Source organism: Felis catus, chromosome D3 (assembly GCF_018350175.1).
Source record: "Felis catus isolate Fca126 chromosome D3, F.catus_Fca126_mat1.0, whole genome shotgun sequence".
Taxonomy (NCBI): domain Eukaryota; kingdom Metazoa; phylum Chordata; class Mammalia; order Carnivora; family Felidae; genus Felis; species Felis catus.
Genome location: NC_058379.1, coordinates 18,975,460 through 18,993,847, shown reverse-complemented (window position 1 = coordinate 18,993,847; position 18,388 = coordinate 18,975,460). Strand labels below are relative to the sequence as shown.

General features: G+C 45.5%; 1 protein-coding gene across 2 annotated transcripts; it reads right to left on the bottom strand.

Annotated features, from left to right (window-relative positions):
- Positions 1-1,192: 1,192 nt before the first annotated feature.
- Positions 1,193-12,777, bottom strand: LOC101083370 (glutathione S-transferase theta-1). 2 transcript variants are annotated; one of them, XM_003994845.6, is made up of 5 exons: positions 12,581-12,775; positions 10,660-10,747; positions 9,919-10,069; positions 1,849-2,025; positions 1,193-1,663 (listed from the first exon to the last, which is right to left on the bottom strand). In XM_003994845.6, exons 1-5 carry the CDS (start codon positions 12,690-12,692, stop codon positions 1,469-1,471), a joined length of 723 nt encoding a protein of 240 aa, XP_003994894.5. In that variant the 5' UTR covers positions 12,693-12,775; the 3' UTR covers positions 1,193-1,468. The 2 variants fall into 2 exon arrangements, with proteins under 2 accessions (XP_003994894.5, XP_019670253.2); XM_019814694.3 differs by lacking the exon at positions 10,660-10,747 and having other exon boundaries at positions 12,581-12,777.
- Between the last annotated feature and the right edge of the window lie 5,611 nt (positions 12,778-18,388).

Here is an 18,388-nt window from a genome sequence, read left to right as displayed (position 1 = left end):
GGGGAGGTTTCTGGACCCCAACTCACTGTGGAGGCCAGGCTCACACTACTGGAAAGAATGAGCCACCCCTCCCTAATCCCTGGGGTCATATTCCTTACACTCCAGCTAATCCCTCTAGCAAATGGCAGGAACCCATGGGGCCCACCTAGTGACTTGCAGGGGGACTGAAACTTCCCCAGCTCCTTTGCAGGGCCAAGTCCCTCCAACTGACACCGTGGAGGCTCCTGAGGTCTGTGGCTATGGACCCCCATTCCCTAAGAGAGGCTCTTGGAGTAAGAAAATCCTGCCCCCAAAGCCAAGATTCAGAAAAAGCCCCTTGACAAGAGGATGTTATTGGAAAATTTAAGAATAGTTTGGCCTCCCTGATCCCCTAAGTTCCCCGTTTATGTAAAACCTATTTCCCCAGGAGAGTGCCTTCACAGCCTAGTGCTGGAGCCCTCTCCAAACTGGAAGGGGCCATGTTCTCCAGTCCCTTCATTGCCCTGCCCTCTTGCACAAATCGCCTTTGGCAGGATTACTATAACATCCAATCTCCCTGCTTCTTCTCTGGCCATCCTCCAGTCCAACCCCCCGCATCGAGCCAGAATATTATTTTAAAATGCAATCTAGTGGGGTGACTGCCTGGCTCAGTCGGTAAAGCATGTGACCCTTAATCTCGGGGTTGTGAGTTGAGGCCCCACACTGGGTGTGGAGCCTACTTAAAATAAAGTATAAGTAACTAAGTAAATGAATAAATAAATAAATAAATAAATAAGTAAATAAAATGCATTCTCAGCACACTATGCCTGTTTATGGTTTACAAATCATAGGCATGGCCTTTAAGGCCTGCATAATCGATTTCCTGACCAGGAGAGCTGCTATTTGGATTTTCCCCTCCTGACCAATCCTGCAGAACACAGTCAGGACACATGAGCTACAGCACTTGGTGCCAAAGGGCCATATCCTGGGAGGTTGGCCCAGCCAACTGATTGATCACCATGCCTACAGCCACCACATATGGGATGCCTGCTGCCCTCTGTGCTGTCTGACAAATCACTTTCTCCAAGAACTAGAAGATTAGAGGGCGTTTGTTCATTTCACTCCTGGAAACCATCATGGAGAAGCTGACCCATAGGGCTTAGGAAAGGGGGTTGTCTTTGGGATAGAGAAGAAGACGAGGACCAGGACAGAAGGTCAAATAAATCACACATTATTAGAAGCACAGGCTCAGGCTGAGCCCAGGTTTATTTCCTAAACTGAAAACGAAATGCAGTGATTAAAGGAGATAAGATCTGGGTGTTCCATTCTCATTGTGGCTTTCAGGCCGCTGTGGAAGATGGTGTGGGTGTAGGGATCTAACCTGGGGAGCAGAGGGGCAGTGGGACTCAGGCAAGTCACTCCTGCCCTCTGAGCCAACCTCCCATGGGAGATTGGAAATGAAGATCCTTTGCGAACTATCCTGGGCAGAGCAGGTACAAGGCTTCCTGGCTCACTGGATCATGGCCAGCACCGCAGGCATCAGCTTCTGCTTTATGGTGGGGTCTGCAGGTGGAGAGTCCTTGGCCTTCAGGATGACCTCATGGGCCTCCCGGAAGAGATCCTCTCCCACTGCTGCCTTCACACGCCGGCACCATGCAGCCAGCTTGGGTCTACCTTCAAAGACTTGGCAGCCAGCACCCACAGGCTGTAGGGAGAAAGAGAACGGGATGGGGGTGGGTTGGCAAGGTCAAGAATGGCAGCATCTGCCCGGTTTGGGGGCCACATAGCTCCAGAAGAGGTTTCCATAGATAAGCACAGCCGGTGGCAAGACTTCAGCAACTCCCCAGGGCCCTCCCCGCCTAGCAGGCCCACCCTATCCATACAACTCACATGCATCAGCTCTGTGATGGCTACCAGGTCAGCCAAGGAGACATGGGGCCCAATGAGAAAGGCCTTGTTCTGGAGGAACTTGTCCTCAAGCAACTGCAGGGTCACATCCAACTCAGCAAGGGTGGTCGCCAGCATCTCAGGAGATACTGGCTCACCCAGGAAAACAGGGAACATCACCTGGTAGGTGGGGAAGCAAAGCAAAGGATTAGGGGCCAGCCCAGCCAGCCTCAGGGGCAGGAAGGCATGTGTGCCTCCCCACCCCAGTTTGAGCTGCTTTCTGGCTGCATGCACCTCTCTTCTATAGCCTGGGTAGGCCTGCAGGGAAACTCCCAGAGGACCATCTTTCCCAGAAATATTCCTTCTTCTGTGATCTCTGATGGCTGAACCTCAGGAGCATCCGACAGAAGGACTCAAGAAGGACCTGAACAATGAGTTTTATACTTTGGAAGTAGGTATTAGGCTTGGGAACAATCTATTTTATAACATCTTTCCCCCTGAATATAAAGCCAGTACCTCTTACTGTATAAGTAATTAGGAAGATAAGCTAATAAGATTTCCACCCTGCCACTTATAGAGTATATGGACCCAAAACAAAATCCTCAAACACTCTGAACTCCAATTTCCCCGTCTATAATATAGGAATAATAAAAGTGCCATGACTCCTCTTGTAAATGGAAAAGTGGGGCCCAGAGAGGCACCGTCACTTGCCTGAAAGGCACAGCCAAGAAAAGACTAAGTCAAGAGTAGAACCAACATTTTCTGAGGGACTAAGGAGGAGGGCCAAGAAAGAGTGGTGTCCAGGATTCTGGGAGGAAGGTGTTTTAGGGGGAAGCCATCAACAGCCTCAAGGTTGGCAGAGCTGTCTGGGAGATACATAGATGGGGATCATGAGAGGGAGGCTTCATGCTTTGTTTGCTAAGGTCGTTTGGGAGAGCCTGAGATACAGGTAAACAGATACACAGGACTAGGACTGTACACGAGCCCTGGCTTTGGGCTTCAGTTTCCTCTCCCATACAAGGTAGACAGAATCAACGATCGCCCACTGGTGCCCTGGAGGCCAGTTCTGAGCTAATAACATTGGTCTAGCTACAGAGTTTTTAAAAATATCGATCAGTTGCTGACATTTAACATGGGGACATTTCATATGAGAGTCCAGACTTCCAGTTTCTTTTTAATTAAATATTTTTTAATGTTTATTCATTCTTGAGAGAGAGAGACAGAGAATGAGCAGGGGAGGGGCAGAGCAAAAGAGGGACACAAAATCTGCAGCAGGCTCCAGGCTCTGTCAGCACAGAGCCCGATGTGGGGCTCGAACCCACGAGCTATGAGATCATGACCCGAGCCGAAGTCAGACGCTTAAACTTAACTGACTGAGCCACCGAGGTGCCCCTCCAGCTTCTTTTGAATGTAAAGGGTGCTGGCCATAGGGTATCCCTGCTCAGTATCTAAGGCTGATGTTCATGGGCTCTCAGTCTGCAGAACCCCACCTAGGCCTCTTCCCTCTATTTATTATCCGCCTCACCCCTGCAAGAGGTTGTGGACTCTCTACATTTCCCTTCTGTTCCAATTTGGTAGATTCAAAATTTTTAGGGTTTTAAAAAGTGGTTTTGTTCCCCTTTATTATTTTTTTTAAGATTTTATTATTTTTTGGAGAACTATAGACCAATTTCCCTGATGAACATGGATGCAAGAATACTCAACAAGATATTAGCCAACCAGCTCCAACAATAAAACATTAAAAAAATTATTCACCACGACCAAGTGGGATTTATACCTGGGATGCAGGGCTAGTTCAATATCCGCAAAACAATTAATGTGATTCATCACATCGATAAAAGAAAGGACAAGAACCATATGATCCTCTCAATAGATGCAGAGAAAGCATTGGACAAAATACAGCATCCTTTCTTGATAAAAACCCTCAAGAAATTAGGGATAGAAGGAGCATACCTCGAGATCATAAAAGCCATACATGAACAACCCAATGCTAATATCATCCTCAATGGGGAAAAACTGAGAGCTTTCCCCCTAAGGTCAGGAACAAGACAGAGATGTCCACTCTCACCACTGTTATTCATCATAGTATTGGAAGTCTTAGCCTCTGCAATCAGACAACAAAAGAAATAAAAGGCATCCAAATCGGCCAGGAGGAGGTCAAACTTTCACTCTTCACAGATGACATGATACTCTATATGGAAAACCCAAAAGATTCCACCCAAAAACTGCTAGAATTGATTCATGAAATCAGCAAAGTTGCAGGATATAAAATCAATGCACAGAAATCGGTTGCATTCCTATACACCAACAATGAAGCGACAGAAAGAGAAATCAAGGAATCAATCCCATTTCCAGTTGCACAAAAACCATAAAATACCTAGGATTAAATCTAACCAAAGAGGTGAAAAATCTATACACTGAGAACTATAGAAAGCTTACGAAAGAAATTGAAGAAGACACACAAAAAATGGAAAAAGATTCCATGCTCCTGGATAGGAAGAACAAATATTGCTAAAATGGCGATACTACCCAAAGCAATCTACATATTCAATGCAATCCCTACCAAAATAACACCAGAATTCTTCATAGAGCTAGAACAAATAATCCTAAAATTTGTATGGAACCAGAAAAGACTCAGAATAGCCAATGCAATCTTGAAAAAGAAAACCAAAGCAGGAGGCATCACAATCCCAGACTTCAAGCTATACTACAAAGCTATAATCATCAAGACAGTATGGTACCAGCCCAAGAACAGACACTCTGATCAATGGAATAGAATAGAGAACCCAGAATGGATCCACAAATGTACGGCCAACTAATCTTCGACAAAGCAGGAAAGAATATCCAATGGAATAAAGACAGTCTCTTCAGCAAGTGGTGCTGGGAAAACGGGACGGCGACATGCAGAAGAATGAACCTGGACCACTTTCTTACACCATGCACAAAAGTAAACTCAAAATGGATCAAAGACCTCAACATAAGACAGGAAGCCATCAATATCCTTGAGGAGAAAGCAGGTAAAAACCTCTTTGATCTTGGCCGCAGCAACTTCTTACTCAACACATCTCCAGAGGCAAGGGAAACAAAAGCAAAAATGAACTATTGGGACCTCATCAAAATAAAAAGCTTCTGCACGGCAAAGGAAACAATCAGCAAAACTAAAAGGCAACCAACAGAATGGGAGAAGATATTTGCAAACGACATATCAGATAAAGGGTTAGTATCCAAAATCTATCCAGAACTTATCAAACTCAACACCCAAAAAAACAAATAATCCAGTGAAGAAATGGGCAAAAGACATGAATAGACACTTCTCCAAAGAAGACATCCAGATGGACAACCGACACATGAAAAAACGCTCAACATCACTCATCATCAAGGAAATACAAATCAAAACCACAATGAGATACCACCTGACACCTGTCAGAATGGCTAACATTAACAACTCAGGCAACAACAGATGTTGGCGAGGATGCAGAGAAAGAGGATCTCTTTTGCATTGTTGGTGGGAATGCAAGTTGGTGCAGCCACTCTGGAAAGTAGTATGGAGGTTCCTCAAAAAACTAAAAATAGAACTACCCTACAACCCAGCAATTGCACTACTAGGCATTTATCAAAGGGATACAGGTGTGCTGTTTCGAAGGGACACGTGCACCCCCATGTTTATAGCAGCACTATCAACAGTAGCCAAAGTATGGAAAGCGCCCAAATGTTCAACAATGGATGAATGGATAAAGAATGTATATATATGCAATGGAGTATTACTCGGCAATCAAAAAGAATGAAATCTTGCCATTTGCAACTACATGGATGGAACTGGAGGGTATTATGCTAAGTGAAATTAGTCAGTCACAGAAAGACAAAAATCATATGATTTCACTCATAGGAGGGCTTTAAGAGACAAAACAGATGAACATAAGGGAAGGCCAACAAAAATAATATAAAAACAGGGAGGGGGACAAAACAGAAGAGACATAAATATGGAGAATAAACTGAGGTTACTGGAGGGGTTGTGGGAGGGGGGACGGGCTAAATGGGTAAGGGGCACTAAGGAATCCACTCCTGAAATCATTGTGGCACTATATGCTAACTAATTTGGATGTAAATTTTAAAAAATAAAAAATAAAATTAAAATAAATAAATAATTAATTTTTAAAAAGATTTTATTATTTTTTTAAAGTAATCTCTTCACCCAACACGGGGCGAGATCAAGAGTCACATGCTCTACTCACTGAGCCAGTCAGGTGCCCCTGTTCCTCATTAAATATAAAAGACCATAATCGGGTAATAAATACATTCTGATGTATTTATATAATGAATTACTACAGAGTAGGTTAAAAATGGATAAATTAGATCCACCCATGGCAATATAGAAAAATGCACGTTGCAGAATGATATGGGGAGCACTTACATAAAACTTTAAACACTCAAAGCAAAACTTTATTTTGTTTATGAGTACACATAAATGTAATAATGTATAAAATCGTGAACTGGAAGGACTCCCACCAGATCCCAGAGCAGGGTGGCTTCTCAGGAAGGCATGAGGGCAACCAAGAAGTTTTTTGGTTTTTGTTTTCTGTTTCTGTGTTACATATGAAATGACAGGAGATAGAACAATAAAGCCAATGACCCATACACTTTAAATGGTTTTTTTTTAATGTTTATTTCAGAGAGAGAGACAGACAGTGTGTGTGTGTGTGTGTGTGTGTGTGTGTGTGTGAGCGGAGGAGGAGCACAGAGGGGACAGAGGATCCAAAGTGGGCTCCATGCTGACAGCAGAGAGCCTGATGCAGGGCTGGAACTCATGAACCGTGAGATCGTGACCTCAGCCGAAGCTGGATGCTCAACCAACTGAGCCATCCTGGCTCCCCGATGACCCATACACTTTAAAAATGAGGAATCCCATTTCTTATTGGATACCAAAGTCACAAAAACCATGGCTCCCATCATAATAATGGTGGAAAGAAAATAATCTTATTTTTCTTTAAAGCCATCAAAGAATTATAGAACTGTTTAAAATGGAAAATAAAAGAAAGAACAAAAAATAAAAGAAAAAAAGCCAAGGGTGCCTGGACGACTCAGTCAGCTTGAGCATCTGACTCTTGATTTCGACTCAGGTCACGATCCCAGGGTCATGGGATTGAGCTCCATGTCGGGCTCCTCACTGAGCATGGAGCCTGCTTAAGATTCTCTCCCCCCACCCCCGCCCTCTCTCAATCTCAAAAGGTTCAAGCAAGTTGGGCTCTGCGCTGACAGCACAGAGCCTGCCTGGGATTCTCTGTCTCCCTCTCTCTGCCCCTCCCCTCCTTGCACGCACTGTCCATCTCTCTCTCTCAAAAAATAAATAAATAAACCTTAAAAAAGAGTTTCCATATGCTTAGAGACAAATATCTCCTTCTGGGAAAGAGAACGAATGAGAGATAACAACTATCAGGGAGTAATGGTTACCCGGGCAAAATTAGAAGTAACAATTTAAATGTTGCTTGCAGGAGTATTTCTATTTACCAAGAGCCCTAAAGAATGTTGACCATGAAGAGAGGCATCCTGTGATTGTCCACTAAGAAGTGACCATCACAAGATAATGACCGTGGGACTGAAAGATGTTTCCCTGCTCCCAGCCCCTCACCCTTTGGAAAAGTGCCTTTATAAGCTGTACATGTTGGGGGGCGGGGGGGGGGGGAGGTGGCAACATTCCTCTTTCTTGTTGGCTCCCCTGTGTACAAGCTATCTCTAATAAACTCCGCCTGCTTTCTTTCTCAGTGTTTATTTTTGTGACACTGAGATTCAAGAACTGGACTCAGGGGTCCAGTAGCATCCATCTCCAAACTCATTCATCATCCCAAACTGAAACTCTGTGCCCATTAAACAACTTCCCTTTGCCTCCTCCCCCCGCCTCAAACCCCGTCCCCTGGTAGCCATCTTTCTACTTTCTCATCTTTATGAACTGAAATAGTCTAGAGATCCCACATAAGTGGAATCATACAGGGGCGCCTGGCTGGCTCAGTCAGAGGAGTGTGCGACTCTTAATCTTGGGGTCATAAGTTCCAGCCTCACGTTGGATATAGAGATTACTAAGAAAAATAAACCTCAAAAAAAAGTGATAAAAAATCTTTAAAAAGATAAAACAAGGGGCACCTGGCTGGCTTAGTCCATGGGGCATGAAACTCTTGATCTCAGGGTTGTGAGTTCAAGCTCCATAGTGGGTATAGACATTACTTAAAAATAAATTTAAAATCTTAAAAAATAGGGGCGCCTGGGTGGCTCAGTCGGTTAAGCGTCCGACTCTCTGTTTCGGCTCAGGTCATGATCTCATGATTCCATGGGTTCGAGCCCCACTTCCGGCTCTGTGCTGACAGCGCAGAGCCTGCTTAGGATTCTCTCTCTCTCTCTCTCTCTCTCTCTCTCTCTCTCTCCCTCTCTTTCTCTGTCCCCGCCCCCTCTCCCCCCGCCACTCATGCTATCTCTGCCTCTCTCAAAATAAATACATAAACTTAACAAAAAGTTTTTAACCTTAAAAAATAAATATATAAAAGTGGAATCATAGAGTATTTGTCTTTTTCTGTCTGGCTTATTTCACTCAGCATAATGTTTTTAAGGTTTATCCATATGATAACATATTGCATTATTTCCTTCCTTTTTATGGCCGAATAATATTCCTTGGCATGTACATACCACTTTGTTTATCCATTCATCCATCCATGGACACTGGCGTTTCTCCCACCATCTAGCTACTGTGAATAATGGTGTTGTGAACAACAACAGGGGCACCTGTGTAGCTCAGTCGGTTAAGTGTCCAACACTTGATTTCAGCTCAGCTCATGATTGCACAATTCATGAGTTCGAGCCCCACACTGGGCTCCGTGCTGACAGTGCAGAGCCTACTTGGGATATTCTATCTTTCCCTTTCTGTGCCTCTCCTCACCTCAAAATAAATAAATAAACTTAAAAAAAAAAAAAAGACATCTGAAACCAGAGATGAACTGAAACTAACTAAAGCTACAACCTAGCCCACCTCCTGATTAGCTGGAAGAAATTGACCTCATACCATGGCTGCCTGACGGAGGAAAATACAAACTCTTTCTAGAGGCATTTAGTATGTACTTCTATCTCTGACTTCTTTTATTTTTGTAAAGTTTGTATTTCTTTATTTATTTATTTATTTTTGAGAGAGAGAGAGAGAGAGAGAGAGCGAGAGAGAGAGAGAGAGCACAGAGGAGACAGGCAGAGAGAGAGAATCTTAAGCAGGCTTCATGCTCAGCATGGAGCCAAATGTGGGGCTCAATCCCACAACCCTGGGATCGTGACGTGAGCTGAAATCAAGAGTCAGATGCTCAACCAATTGAGCCACCCAGGCATCCCTCTACCTTCTTTCAAACATAATATGTAGCACACAATATTAAATTATGAGACATGCAAAAAAAGAAGAAAATGTGACCCATAATCAGGAGGATAAAAAACGGCCAATAGAAATAGGTCCACAGGGGACCAAAGTATTAAAATTAACTGACAAATTGGGGCACCTGGGTGGCTCAGTCGGTTGAGCGTCCGACTTCGGCTCAAGTCATGATCTCACTGTTCATGGGTTCGAGCCCCGCGCCGGGCTCTGTGCTGACAGCTCGGAGCCTGCTTCAGATTCTGTGTCTCCCTCTCTCTCTGTCCCTCCTCTGCTCATGCTCTATCTCCTCTCTCTCTCAAAAACAAATAAACGTTCAAAAGAAAAAATGTTTAAAAAAAATCAAAATAAAAGTAGCTGACCAAGACTTTTAAGTAATGATTATAAATATGCTGAAGAATTTAGAAGAAAATATGGACTAAGCAGGTATACAGATGGTGAATTTCAGCACAGAAATGGAAACTTAAAAAAGAACCTAGTGGAATTTCTAGAACTGAAAAAAAAGTATCTCAAATAAAGACTGTATTACATGGGTTTCATAGCATCGTGGGGGCAACAGAAGAATTAGTGGAGTCAAAGTCAGAGCAGTAGAGACTCTCCAAATGGAAAAGAAGAATGCGATGGTGCTTTAGCCCCTTTGGGGTGATATCCTGACTGACCTCCCCACCCCAGGGCCTCACCTTATGCCACAGGGCCCGGAGACAGCTTCTCCGCAGGGTCGTATGCTGCCATGCCAGGTACTCATCCACACGGGCACAGGCCTGTAGATCCTGGGGGTACCAATGGTCAGCGACTTTATACTTGCGGGTCAGGTAGAGCAGGATGGCCACACTGCAGGGGAGGAAGGACACTGTGTGAGGGGCTTTATACAGAGTCCCTTCTCTAATCTTCCTGACAATGTGCCAGGGTATTTGCCTTATTCTTCAGACAAGGAAGCCATGCTTAGAATAGTGAAGGGACTTGCCCAGGCACAGTTTCAGAAGAGCTGAGAGTCTATCTGAGGCTCATCCTACCACTGGGCAAAAGCCCACAGCAGAATATCCTGCCAAGTGTTCAGAGACAGTTTCTGACCAGAGAGCTTCCTGGAGGAGATACCATCAAAGCTGAGCCTTAAAGAAGCTTAGTTCTTCTTAGCCTGCATCCATTCTCATCATCTGGCATCCAGCCTAGCCTCAGACGGCCTGATTGCTCAAAAAGGCTTTCTTGTCATCTCTGTTCTCCCTAAAGCATCCTGTAGGAAACACTGGGGGTGCCGCAGGATCATGGAACAGAACAGACAAGGCCCCTGGAGCTTCCTCCTGCCCTGGGTTATGAAGGTGTTGTGACAGGGGTGGACCTAGAGGTCCCCTGAGTACGCATGAATTGTCTCTAAAATAAAGGGGTAGGCCAAGATGGTTCCAGTGAGGTCTGGTAGCAGTTACCTCTCAGCCAAGGTGAAGTCCCCATCTTTCAAGGCAGGCACCTTCTTCAGGGGGTTCACCTGGGCAAAGGCATCGCTGAGGTGTTGGCCTGCAGAGAGCCCATCGTGTTGGGGGAGGGAGTTACCACTGAGGCCTGCATGGCCTGTGCCCACTCCCTCCTATGCCCAGGCCCCAAATTCATGACTTTTCTCCAGCCCCCAGCTGTTCTTCTGCATGGCCTAGGCTGGTGAGGGCCACTTTGGAAGAAATAAGAGACTACTCTGCCAAATGTTGCAAAATGAACCTAGTCAGCCCATGCCAAGTCCCTTTGTGCACAGCCCAAGGTGCAGGATATGATGCTTCAGTTGGGCCTTCGTACGCACGCCACCCATCACCTTTGCACCAACCCCAGCCTCATAAGTTCATATTCAGGGTGCCCCAAGCTTTCAGAGCAGGGTGGCTGTTCACCCTAAAGGAGCTCTGACTTCGTACAGTGCCCCTTTCCCTGTGGACTCTAAGGTAAGGTCACCAAATACAGAGAAGTGGCCTCTTCCTGGTAACTGTTTACCTGAAAAGAACTTCTACCAGCTCTTCTGTGTCCCCTTATTCACCCTGTCCTGGCCATTAGGGACGCAGGGGCTGGCCCTGCCCTTAGGCTCTGCTGGAACTGGGACAGTCACATTTTTGTCCCCAAAAGTGCAGCCTAGTGTCCCCGGGGACACAGGCCTCTGCTTGAGCGCATCTGGGTGGTTCCTACTCCTTCAGATGCAGCCAGAGAGAAGCTTCTGAACAGCACTTAAGCTCATTGCCATCCTGCTCAACAGTCTTCAGTGGCTCCCTATTACCCCAGGATCAGGTGGAAGTTCCTCAAAGCCGTACATGATTGCCTTCACCCTCTAGCCTCAAACACACCCACCGTCCTCCCACTTCCCTCCCTGAGACTGCTCCTTCTTCACCAGACACACCTGCCCTCCTCTCCCAGTGAAACACACTGCTCTCTGCACCCTTTGTTTAACAGCCTGGCTGGGATGTTCTCTTGTCCCTATGCCTTCTCCCCTATACTCTGCAGAGGTAACCCCTGGGCAGGACAAGTGGGAAATGCCCTGGAGGGGGGAGAAGATGATGATTCAGGCAGAGGGACAGGCCAGTGCAAAGGCACAAAAGCAGGCAAGGGCCCCACACTCGTGGGGAAGCGATGAGGGGAAAGACTCAGCCAAGGAGAGTTACCCTACTTGCCCACCCAGGAATACCTGGGTCCTGCCTCCTTCTTACCCCCCAAGTTCCAACTGTGTCCTTGGAGCCTCGGGAGCCTGCCAGAGAAACAAATCCTCCTGTTGCGGGTGCAGGGATCACCAAGCCCAGCAGCCTTCCCTGCAGTCTCCCCTCAGGCTCCCAGCACACCCCCAGGGGGACCCCCACCCAGCAGGAACAAGAGAGGCAGAGGACAAGGTAAAGCAGGAGAAGGCAAAGCAGAAGAAGGAGGAAGGGACAGAGGGGGACCCCCAGTGCAGACTGGACCAATGCATAGAGCAGGGTTGGAAAGTGAGACCCTGGGGCAGTGACCGTTGTTGCCGAATTTCAGCAGTTGGGGGCCACCAAGGAGGGACTCGGCTCCGCCCCGGTCTCTGTGCTCAGCCCTCCCCCTGCCCCCATCTCTGTTCTGGAGGTCCTCTATCCCTATGTCCAGGTGTACCCTTTCTTTTTGCTCACGAGGTCTCTCTTTTTCAAGTTCTCCACCCCTCTACTCGGCCTCCGCCGAGCCCCATCGCCTACTCGGTGGGACGGAGCACTGTTTGGGGGATGAATCTCGGATCTCCCTGGCGGCTCACCTTTTCCGGCGATGGCCCCGAGAAGGAGTTGGCGCCGGAGGTCCTTTTAAGCAATATTTGGCCTCCCCGTTCCTCCCCGATCTCTCGATTCCCAAACCCGAGCCTCGGCCCACCTTTGAGCAGCTCCACTGTGCGCATCTCGAAAGGAATGCGGTTCTTCTTGGCAAAGATGTAGATGGCGCGGCAGGGCTGGGACAGCAGGTCCAAGTAAAGCTCCAGGCCCATGGCGGGGCGGAAAGACCCGACTCGTGACCCGAGGGACTCTGCAAACCCCAAGCTGCCGGGGAACTCACACACAGTCCTCGCGGCCACGCCCCACCGGCCACCACTCCCCATTGGGCAGCTCCGGGCACGCCGGCGCTTTGGTCCAATGGCTGCGCGGCCATGGGCCTGTCTGACAGGTTGGTTAGAGCAGCGCACCGCCCAGCAGGCCAGGTGGTGGCGCGATGGTCATCCCTCGGAGGGTCCTTTGTGACTATCTTATTTCACTTACCATAGTGTCTTCAAGGTTCTTCCGTGCTATTTGTGTCAGAATTTCCTATCGTTCCCATTTTAGAGATGTCGAAATGGAGGCAGAGAGTGATTAAGGACCCAGAAGGTCCGGCTCCAGAGATCTTAGCCCCACACCCCAGAGATCCTGATACTAGCCAATGGCACAGCCTCAGGGCTTATGCCTAGAATTTTGTGGCAACTCACTCTGCTCAGATGGTACTCCCTGTACTTGGGTCTTCCTGCTCCTGCCGGCACAGTGCCTCACATTCCCTGAATTTGTTTCTTCCCTCATTCAAATCATGGGGAGAGATCCAGCAATCCCACTTCTGGGCATATATTCAAATGAAATGAAAACAGGATATGAAAGAAATATTTGCCCGCCCACGTTGATGGCAGCATTATTCACAACAGCCAAGATGTGGAAACAACTATTCGAGGGATGAATGGATAAAGAACATGCATACAGACACAATGAAATACTATTCAGCCGCGAGGGATGAATGGATAAAGAACATGCATACAGACACAATGAAATACTATTCAGCGGCGAGGAAGAAGGAAATCCTGCCATTTGTGACAATCTGAATGAACCTTGAGGGCATTGTGCTGAGCGAGGTAAGTCAGACAGAGAAAGAAAGACAAATATGGTATCACCACACTTCTATGCAAAATCTAAAAGAAGCCAAACTCACAGAAACTAAGTAGAATAGTGGTTACCAGGGCCTGCGGGTGGGAAAACTGGAAAGATATGTAAGGGTACATACTTGCAACTAGGAGAGAAATAAGTTGTGGAGATCTATCACAACATAATTACTATTAGTCAACAACATTAGTTGTCAACGATATAGTCAACAACTGTATTACAATTTCAAAGTTGCTGACAAACTAGATCTTAATTGTTCTCCCCACAAAAAAGAAACAATTAGGTGACATAATAGAGGTGTTAGTTCATATATAATATGTAATATATATATATGCATATATATGCAATATATAAATGTATCAAATGTACATATATAATATGTAATATATATATGCGTATATATATGCAATATATAAATGTATCAAATCACCATGTTGCACACCTTAAACTTCCACAGTGCTATAGGTCAATTATATCTCAGTAAGAGATAGGTAGGTAGGTAGGTAGGTAGAGAAAATGGTGGGGAGGCTAGAGCCCTCCAGGGCCCTTGCAAATTGCCACCCCTAGACACACCTCTGAGCCTTGATCATAGGCCTATTCCTTGCTACCCAGGAATCCCCCTAGAGCCTGCCACCTGGCTGGTTGGATGGTGTCTGTGTCATCTTCTAAAACAAGTCCAACTGAAAAATGCACCTGCAGGAACACGAGGTTTTCTACATAGTAAGGAAGATTTCTGCAAAGAAAGGAAATATTGGTAATAATGATCTTTAACAGAGAAAAAAGTTTTTTTTAATTTTTTTATTTTATTTCATTTTATTTTTTTTAGAGAGAGCACACTCAAGTGGGGGGAGAGCAGCAGAGGGAGAGAGAGAGAATCTTAAGCAGGCTCCACACTCCGCGCGGAGCGACATGGGGCTCAATCCATGACCCTGGGATCATGACCTGAGCCGAAATCAAGAGTTAGACGCTCAACTGACTGAGCCACCCAGGCGCCCCTCACTGGAAAAAAAAAAAAAAAAAAAAATTAAGGAAGGATGAGAACTTCAGATTTCAGTGGTGAAGTTTGAAAAAGTAGCTAGACACTCAGATGAGGCAACAGTTAGTCACCCAATGCCCACTTTCCACTGACCCCAGTCAGCACCCCCAGAGGAGCTGGGCAGGATCCTGTCTAGGGCTCAGCCTCAATCTTGAAGGTTCAAAACCTATTTTGGTCCATATTCAGGATTAATCCTTTTCTTTGGGTCTGACTCACGTAACCTATCTCACAAGAGACTGATGGATTTATGATTCTATAGAAAAAGAGACAAAGGTTATTTATTTATTTGTGTTTTATTTATTTTTGAGAGAGAGAGAGAGAGAGAACGAGCCGGGGAGGGGCAGAGAGAGACACAGAATCTGAAGCAGGCTCCGGGCTCCCAGCTGTCAGCACAGAGCCTGATGCGGGGCTCGAACTCATGAACTCCACCATTAAGTATGATGTTAGCTGGGAGTTTTTCATAGACGCCCTTTATCAGGCTGAGGGAATTCCCTTCCGTTATTTGTTGGGTTATTTGATCCCGAAAGGGTGTTGGATTTCATCAAATGCTTTTTTCTGCATCTATCAAGATAATCATGTGATAATCATGTGATTTTTTTTCTTTATTTTGTTAGTATGATGTGTCATAATGACTGATTTTCACATTTTTTTTTTTTGTTTTATTTTTAAGTAGGCTTCATGCCCAGCACGAAGCCCAACGCAGGGCTTGAACTCGAGACCCTGAGCTTAAGACCTGAGCTGAGATCAAGAGTCAGATGCTTAACCAAGTCACCCAGGTGCCCTGATTGATTCTCATATATTGACTCATCTTTGCATTCCTGCTCATGATATACAATCCTTTCAATATGCTGTGGATATGATTTGCTGGTATTTTGTTGAGAATTTTAATGCCTACATTTATAAGGAATATTGTGACATAGTTTTTTATTTTCTCATGTTCTTTTTCCTGTTTGGATCTCGGGGTCATCCTGGCTTCATAGGGTAGTAGCACTCCACCCAGTCTTAAGGGTTCACTTGCTTCAAGCTTACGCACTCCTTGTTTGCTGACTTAAATCCCTTGATCTGTAGCAGAACTTATTTCCTTGAGATTTGAACGTCACTGGCCTTGAGGAGTGAAGGACCAAACTTACCCGAAAGATAAGGATTGACTACATCCCAAAATAGCTGCCAGTGATGCCAGCAAGTCTGTTCAGGGTCATGTCCACATAGCACTAGCCGCCTGGGCACCTACATCTCCCCCATGTAACCCCACTCCCTTTTCCTGTGCCTTCCCAATTAAAACCCTCTGGCTTCACTTGGACGAGGAAGATGATCTTAGCGACATTTATCCACCATCATCTCAGGTTTCCAGCTTCCTGAATAAAGCAAACTTTCCTTTCCCCCCCATCATTTGTCTCTCAAGTATTGATTTTCAAGCCTCAAGCAACAAAATATGAATTTGGAACTGGTTCTCTGATAACAATGGAATCAAGTGGGAAATGTTTCCTCCTCTTCTATTTTCTGAAAGAGTTTGTAAAGGCTTAGTGTTAATTCTTTTTATGCTGTTAAGATTTTATTTTATTTTATTTTTTAAGTTTCTTTATTTACACTGAGAGAGAGAGAGAGAGAGAGAGAGAGAGAACAAACTGGAGAGGGGCAGAGAGATGGAGAGAGATTAAATCCCACATAGGCTCCACACTGCCAGTGCAGAGCCCAGTGAAATGCCCAGAGTCTAAGAGACCCCCAAAAACGAACCACCAGAGTCCAGAGTCAAAGCTAAGCAGCAAGGGTCATTTATTGCAGGTTCGAACCTGGACCTCTGCGCCCCCGTTGCCGGTGATGCCAAGAGGCCCTGAGAGAGGTTTTTACACCCCTTTTATAGACAGGTACAAACAAGTCATGGGGAAATCAGGAATTTTCCACAGTTACAGAGCTGCGATTGGTTGGTGTTTAAAGTTGGACACTTAACAGTATTCGATTCGTTCCTGCCTTTAGGTCAGACCACAACCGGGGGTACGGGTATCACAATGATTGATCAGGAATACACGGATGTGCCAAGTAACAATGGTTGATCAAGAATATACGGATGTGCCAGGCAATAATGATTGATCAAGAATACATGGACGCACCAAGCAATTGTACAGAAGCGGAACAAGCTGGTTAAGCTTGGTTAGGTTTCAGTTTCCCATAATTTAAGCTTTTAAGTTTCAATTTTCTCAGGCCTCTCACCAGTGGGGGTCTTGAACTCACAAACCATGAGATCATGACCTGAGCTGAAATCTCAAGTTCGAAGCTTAACCGACTGAGCCACCCAGGCGCCCCTAAGATTTTATTTTTAAACAGTCTCTACACCCAACATGGGGCCCGCTCTCACAACTTCAAGTTCAAGAGTTGTATGCTCCACTGACTGAGCCAGCAAGTGCCCCATTTGGTGTTAATTCCTTAAGCATTTGATAGAATTCACCCGTGAAACTTTCTGATCGTAGGCTTTTCTTTGTAGGAAGGTTTTTTTTATTATTATCTTTACTATTTCAATCTCTTTACTTGCCATAAGTTTATTCAGACTTTCTATTCTTGAGTCCATTTTGGTGGCTAATGTGTTCTAGGAATTTTCCCATCTCATCCAGGTTGTCTAACTTATTCTCATACAATCGTTCCTAGCATTTTCTTTACAATCCTTTATACTTGTGTAAGATGAGTAGTGATGTACCCACTTTTATTCCTCATCTGAGTAGTTCAAGTCTTATATTTTTCTTGTTCATCATAGCTGCTAAAGATTTGTCAAGTTTGTTGATCTTTTCAAAAATCCAATTTTGGGGGTGCCTGGGTGGCTCAGTCAGTTAAGCAGACGACTTCGACTTACGTCATGATCTCACGGTTCGTGAGTTCGAGCCCCACATTGGGCTTTGTGCCGACAGCTCAGAGCTTGGAGTCTGCTTCAGATTCTGTGTTTCCATCTCCCTCTGCCCCTTCCTTGCTCACGCTCTGTCTGTCTGTCTGTCTCTCTCTCTCTTTCAAAAATAAATTAAAAAAAATTTTTAATCCAATTTTGGGGGGCACCTGGATGGCTCAGTCAGTTAAGCATCTTGATTTGGGCTCAGGTTGGTAGTTCCCAGCCCCAGGCGGGCTCTGTGCTGAGATTGGGATTCTCTCTCTGTCCCTCTCCCACATGGGTACACATGCACAACTGCACATGCACTCTCTCTCTCAAAATAAACATTTTTTTTAAAATCCAATTTTTTTTGTTTCATTGATTTTCTGTCTTGTTTTTCTCTTTTTAAAGGGTTTTATTTACTTTATTTTATTTTATTTTTTTTTTTGAGAGTGAGAGATAGCACCGGCAGGGGAGAGAAACAGAGGGAGAGAGAGAGAATCCCCAGCCTCAGCAAAGAGCCCAACTTGGGGCTTGATCCCACGACCCTGGGAGCATGGCCTGAGCTGAAATTAACAGTCTGACACTCTGGGGTGCCTGGGTGGCTCAGTCAGTTAAGTGTCCAACTCTTGATCTCAGCTCAGGCCTTGATCTCAGAGTCATGAGTTCAAGCCCCACATTGGCTTCTGTGCCGGGTGTAGAGCCTACTTTAAAAAACAAAAGAGAGAATGTATTGTTTAATTTCCAGATATTTGTGAACTTTCTAGTTTTCCTTCTGTTATTTTCTTTTTTTAGTTCATTTTTTCTTTATTTTTGAAGGAAAGAGAGAGAGGGAGGGAGGAGCAGAGAGAGAGAGAGGGAGACAGAGAATCCCAAGCAGGCTCCTTGGTGAGGAACCG

Bases quoted from the DNA above. Each gene is read 5' to 3' on its own strand.
- LOC101083370 (XM_003994845.6), bottom strand. From the start codon at position 12,692: ATGGGCCTGGAGCTTTACTTGGACCTGCTGTCCCAGCCCTGCCGCGCC. The intron at 10,748-12,580 runs GTGGGCCGAGGC...GGCTCTCTGCAG, and splicing joins CACAGTGGAGCTGCTCAAAG to GCCAACACCTCAGCGATGCC. The intron at 1,664-1,848 runs GTGAGTTGTATG...TTCTCCCTACAG, and splicing joins CCATCACAGAGCTGATGCAT to CCTGTGGGTGCTGGCTGCCA.